Source organism: Akebia trifoliata, chromosome 10 (assembly GCF_017979445.1).
Source record: "Akebia trifoliata isolate Shusen 1 chromosome 10, ASM1797944v1, whole genome shotgun sequence".
NCBI classification, from domain to species: domain Eukaryota; kingdom Viridiplantae; phylum Streptophyta; class Magnoliopsida; order Ranunculales; family Lardizabalaceae; genus Akebia; species Akebia trifoliata.
The window spans coordinates 3546445-3553145 of NC_141384.1; the positions used below are offsets into that span (position 1 = coordinate 3546445).

General features: G+C 33.9%; 1 protein-coding gene across 1 annotated transcript; it reads left to right on the top strand.

The window, feature by feature from the left end:
- Positions 1-5702: 5702 nt before the first annotated feature.
- LOC147392810 (uncharacterized) lies at positions 5703-6229 on the top strand. The gene has a single exon (XM_086456512.1). It carries the CDS (start codon positions 5755-5757, stop codon positions 6154-6156), a length of 402 nt encoding a protein of 133 aa, XP_086312638.1. The 5' UTR covers positions 5703-5754; the 3' UTR covers positions 6157-6229.
- The last annotated feature ends 472 nt before the right edge of the window (positions 6230-6701 follow it).

A 6701-nucleotide genomic window follows, 5' to 3' on the forward strand; every position in this document is an offset into this window, starting at 1 on the left:
TAATACCAGTTACCCTCTCCACAGGACTTGTCTCTTTTATATTTTCAATCTTTCTTTTGGAGACACAATTCCTCCTTCAGATGCTGCTACTACTGTTAAAGCTCGACCATGCTGCGAATCCTCATCCAATACGACTATAGGAGTCTTCTATCATTTATTTTTTTTTCTTAAATGGTTATTAACCATGTTTGTCCTAAAAACAAATATTGTAATGAAATGTTAATATTAAAGAGTTTAAAATATTATTGCAACTATAAAATTAATTTGAAACTAGTAGAGAATAAGAAACTTCAATCATTAAAATATATGTTGATTATTCAATTACTGATAATAATATAGATCAAGTATTATTTTGTTATAACTAATCGAAAGCGGTAGTTGGCGTGGTATCACCATTGACATAGTCAAGCTTTGCATTTATCGATACTTAATTTTAAATTGTTGAAGAGGCGTTTTTGGCAAAAAGAGAGTAGATAGTGAGGGATTGAGTATAAGACTCTAACTTGGGCGGGCCAACGTCAAACCCCATGGGTTCAACTCAACCTTGGTTTAGGTTTGGGCACAATTAGATTGCATTCGGGTTCGGGCAGAATTTTTCTAAACTGAATCAAGTAGGGTTGGATTCGGGCATAGACATCGGATTGCCACAACCTGAAATTTGCCCCATTTGCCCAAATCCAAACTTAATATGGTCATAATTTAAATCTTTAAACATGTGCCCTAAGGGCAAACATTAAAGTGCAATTAATACACTTTGGAAATTGAATTTTGTATCGAAAATACACTTAAAAAATAATTATTTTATCAAAATACCCTCCTATTCTAATTTCCAAAGTGTATTTATTGCAGTTTAACGTGTTTTCTTATGGCGTTAACAAGACCCATAATTTAAAAATATATTTAAATATATTTGTTTCTTTTTTATTCACATTTCAAACTTTAGTTAATCATCATCATCTTTTTTAGGATAAATAATTATAAATTATATTTTGTAGATATCACTTCTCCTTATATAAGCCATTAGTAATACTAAATTATCTAGTATTAATGAGGAACGAGCCAACCCAACCAACTTTACTTGAACTGCGCTTGGATTGAGCATTTTATGTCCTAAGTCGGGTTGGGCATTGGCACGGGTTGGTCTTTGTCGAGTGTGGATTGGGTACAAGTTAATCCCCACCTAGGCCCAACCCACCCGAGTTGTAGCCCAAATTAAGTAAAGCAAATAAAGCATACAATAATAAAATCGGGATATGAGTATATTATATATAAGGGGGCGGATCAATGGACATATGTAAAAACAATGGTTGTTCAAAATATGAGTTAGAGATTTTGGATTTAGCTTAATTTTTGTGAGGATGTTCTCTATGATGAGAAGATCATCTTCATAAAAAATCAGCTCAATCTGAAACTTTTAAGTCCATCAAAAGTGATTTACAAATTATTGGTAAAAAATCGACAGTCCACATTCTAAATCACTTTTGATGGAGTTATAAGTTTCAGATTAGACTGATTTTTTTTAGGATGACCTTCTCATCATAGAGATCATCATCACAAAAAATCAGCTCAATCCAAAACTTCTAATCCATATTTTGAATTTATTTTATTATTACATTATTTTTACATATGTCCCTTGATCTTGACCCTATATATAATTCAATACATAATCATAAGATATTTTTGAACTTGGTGCTCTCATGTCCCGCTCTTGCCCTCACACCCCCTCTCACTCCATGCTTTGGTTACTAAGGGTATGCCTTCAAACTTTTCTAAAAATTTGAGATACCTCCTTATGTTTTGAAATTGATGATATGTCCCTTTGACCTTGATCTTTTCTTAGAAACTAGTGAAAAGTGATCTCAATGTCACCATCATCATTGTCATTGTCGTCATCATTACCATTTAAAAATGATTCCAATGCCTTCATTGTAGACACCCCAATTTGAACAGGCACCTGTTCTAAAAGATTTAAAAATATTGATTTTCTAGTAAAATCCATCAATAGATTTGAAAAGTTCAAATCATTGAAAATTGTTGTTTTGATCAAATTAAAAGGTCATAAGACCCCTAAAGGTCTCATAGACCCCACAATAAAGCCTTTAAATCCATTACTTTCTCAACCTTTCACTCCTCTTACCCAAAACTCAAGCACATTCTAAATCCACCTAAATATTCAATTTCCTAAAATTCATTGTAACATCAGCCTAAAACAAGCCTTACCCTAGCCAATGCCTTAACCTAACCTAACCATAATACCATGCAATCCAACTCTAACCCAAACCTTATATTTAAGCCAATCCTAAAACCTAAACTCTCATCAAGACAAAAGTCCCACCAATCAAGTCTAAACCTAAAATCCATGTCCAGATCCATGATCATAACCAATCAAGATCCATGCAACTCTTAATCATCATCACAACCTACCTCCCAAAATCATTCTATCCAACCCCATCATCATCCTCTAAAAGCTACATAACCCATACCCCACGTCATACCATAACCCTATCACATTCTCCTCAAAACACTCTATAAGTCATCTCCATACCCCCTACCCCAATTTCCTTAATCAACTCATCTAACTCACTCATCCTATACCGGACACAAGGCACCATCTCTTCCACCCTCCTAAAAATATCAACAATCACCCATTTACACCACCATTCTTCTAACCAAAACCTACTTTTGCCAACTCACTTAACATTCAATCTAAATGAGTTGAGAGATCCAACCCATTTGGATCAAAGGTACCCACTTACATCCCTTTCCACAAATACCCTTCTCCCAACTCTAAATTCCACACATCTCACTTATAAATCTCATGTCATTCTCCACCTTTTTGCTTTTTCATCCCATCCTACCCCTAAAAATAATCCTCAATACTTATAAAAACCCCCATCTCTCTCTCAAGAAACCCATACTGGAATCCCCTATACCCTCATCTCTCTCTCAAGAAATCGATACTTAAATCCCCTATCTCAAGTCATCTATCTCAATCACTCATACTATCAAACCCTAAAAGACTAAAAATTCTCAACTCCTCTCTACTCAACTATCTTCCTCTCTTACTATATCATCTCTTCTAAAAGGAACTTACATAACTCTACTAAGGACTTAAAAAGAAAAAAAAAAGAAGAAAAAGAAGGAAGGAAAGAAGAAGTCAATACCTCAAAGTGGGTTAGAGAAAACATAGCTCCCCCCTCTCTATTTTCCTTTTCTATCTCCCCCCTCACTTTTTTAATTTTTCTTTTAGAAAACTTCTAAAACATAATGTTCACCTTCCCTTACCTCTGATAGATCGAACTTCGATTATGTTGAAAGTGTAGGGGTTGTAACCATTTTCAAAAGAAAATCATTTTAAATCCTTAAACACTCTTTGTACACACCTCACTCAACTCGTTTTTAGGTAATCGATAATTGGGTCCTTCTCTACCTATGAATGGGCCCATAAGCCATTAGTCAACAATTTTAAAAAATTATGTCCCTAAGGCAAGATTTTGATGAGAATCACCTTTTTCAATAAGATGATATTTATAATCCGAGCCAATAATCTTTTACAGAAAGAAATGATGGCGACTCCAAATCCTTGTAGAGGTGATCTTCGAATTCAAAAATCACATATTTACATTTATTATTGTCATAATCATCTCCACCACCATCATCACTATCACCTTTAAAATTTGATCTCAATGCCCTCATATTATCACCATTGTCATCATCATCACCATTAGCATTGTCATATAGATAATCTTTATTTTAGATGGTAATCAGGGTCTTTGATCAATTAGAAAATGAATGGTCTTGATCAATGATACTTTGATTAAGAATAATATTTAGGTAGGAATGATCCACCATATGCGGGCTTCATAAGAGAAATCACTTGCCTTTAAGGGTACAAGTCGTCAATCATTTGATCATTTTATTTTATTTTATTTATAAAAAATGACCATGTTATTCAGGTTACCATTATTTAATGGAGAGAAAGAGGGGTGCCTAACACATTCTTCTCCCTCTAATTGAACTACTTACTTAGATCTTAGATAGTCCGGTACTTTATCCATATGAGAGTCATTTTAATGTCAAAACGATAATTTAAAAAAAAATACTTTTCGGATAACCATTAACACCTTTTTACAAAAAGAAATGATGACGACTCCAAATTCTTGTAGAGGTGATCTTCGAATTCAAAAATCACATATTTACATTTATTATTGCCATAATCATCTCCACCACCATCATCACTATCACCTTTAAAATTTGACCTCAATGCCCTCGTATCATCACCATTGTCATCATCATCACCATTAGCATTGTCATATAGATAATCTTTATTTTAGATGGTAATCAGGGTCTTTGATCAATCAGAAAATGAATGGTCTTGATGAATGATACTTTGATTAAGAATAATATTTAGGTAGGAATGATCCACCATATGAGGGCTTCATAAGAGATGCTCTTGTTCTAAAATCAGACGGTTGTGATCATCAAATGTTTGTGGAACCCATTCATGAGGTGATGAAAATGATACATGGACCTACGTACAAGAAATCTGCCTAATTTCTGATTCTTATCACTTGGGTTTGTCTGTTTGTCACCATAAGCTTTGATGTTCTTTTATTAGCCCATGGCCGAAAACCAATGATTTGGTAGGTGTTTGATAACGCGGCGATGTACTGTTTTTTGCTTAATAAAGGTGGATTAAATGACAAATAATTGAGGGTGGAAATCACATTTCTCAATAATCACAAGAAACATCACTACTTCACAATCACAAGAAAGTCTTCAAAAATCATAAATGAGTTCCCACACATTCAAATAACATCCGATGGCTTCACACTGTCCACAGATAAAAAGAATAATTTCTCAAACATACCCAATAAAATTGGTCGGCCCACAAAAGCCTCTAGAGAGCTAATATTAAGCCTTCATCTCATCCGTCATAATCAAAATTATCTTCTTAATCAATAAAACGTGAAGCTTATAAAGAAGAAAAGTCAGACAAAATCTCCATAGAAGATTAAGTCTACCCTCCAATCTTTATGGGACAAAAATATATTACTTATTACAAATTAAAATCACAAATTGATATGTAAAATACATATATTCAAAAAATAAATAAACATCTATGAATTATTGTTTTTTATAAAATTTAAATTATATTAATCAAACTATATATAACCTTCAAATTATTTATATTGGAAAAACATACAAAAGAAAGAAAGAGTATTTAATTAGTGACAACTAGAAGACTGAAGACTATGAAAATAATTAAATAGACTCTTCGTCGATGATTCTCGAGTTCAATCGAATTTCTTAAACAAAAATGTTGTATGTATATATATATATATATTCCTTAAATATCATTTTAACTTCACTGAATCGAAGGAAAATAGTCAACAAATCGTTACAATTAATTTACATATATGTTGATACATGATTCGCTGTATTCCACGAATGTAGAAGAAATCATATCGTACAAGGTTATTGGCATGCGTATCCTCACTAGAGAGCATGTGATGTGGTAGGTAATTTTTAGTGCGGGGAGGGAGGTGGTGGTCCTTTATTTGTGCCCATTCCACTTTGCAATAACTCATCTTTGACCACAAACTCAGATTGCCTTACGTTTATTTATTTTACAAGGAACAAAGCTTAGTGGCCAATGTTTCATTTATCACTACTAAAGAATGCATGTTAAAAGGTCACAAGAACATTGTCTATATATATTGAGAGATAAGTTAAGAGATCTCAACAAAAAGAATGGCATATTCAAAAGCCATAATTGTATCCTTCCTTGTGCTCTCATTTGCCTTCACTAGTGAAAGTCGTCATGCAAGAAAAGATTTGGGATTGAATTTAGGTGGTAATGGTGGTGGTGGTCTTGGACTTGGCCTTGGTCTCGGACTTGGTCTTGGTTTAGGTGGTGGTAGTGGATCTGGCTCTGGCTCCGGTTCTGGTTCTGATTCTGGTTCTGGCTCTGGCTCTGGTGCTGGATCCTATGCTGGTTCTGGTGCAGGATCAGACTTTGGTCGTGGCTCTGGTCAAGGTGGTGGTTCAGGATATGGCTCAGGATCGGGTTCGGGACAAGGGAGTGGATCCGGATCTGGCTCAGGTTATGGCGAAGGTTCTGGATATGGATATGGATCGGGTGGTGGACACTAATTGAATGTCATTCATATATTTTTTTATTATGTCTACTACCATTTTAATTTAAATAAAGTTGGGTGTTCTTAAATCCCAAGTAAAATTTGAATAAGATCGAAAACGATCTCATCTTATCTTATTTGTATCCCACATTTGTATATTTAAACTATTAAGAAAACATACTTACATAACTCCAATGATAGAATTTTATAAAAATTACTTCTCAATTTCATGGAAGAAAGTGATGAGAACTATGATGCAAAGAACCATGGATTTGTTTTTTCTTTTAAGGCGGATCACATCTTATTGGCATGCTCTTTGAGTCTTCTTAGCAATGTTATGTCATTACTTGATGGATCTACATACCAAAATATTAACCCCATCATTGAATTTTTCAATCATTGGATTCAACCAATTTTCTGTTATCGGCTTGGTATCGTCATCCAAAATGTGAGATTAGGGTATGTATAACAATTAAGGATGGGCTTTTCTAACCTCAAACAAGGTTTAATACACAATATTAAATATATGGCTGAAATAAGAGGAGATATACAAGGTTCCTA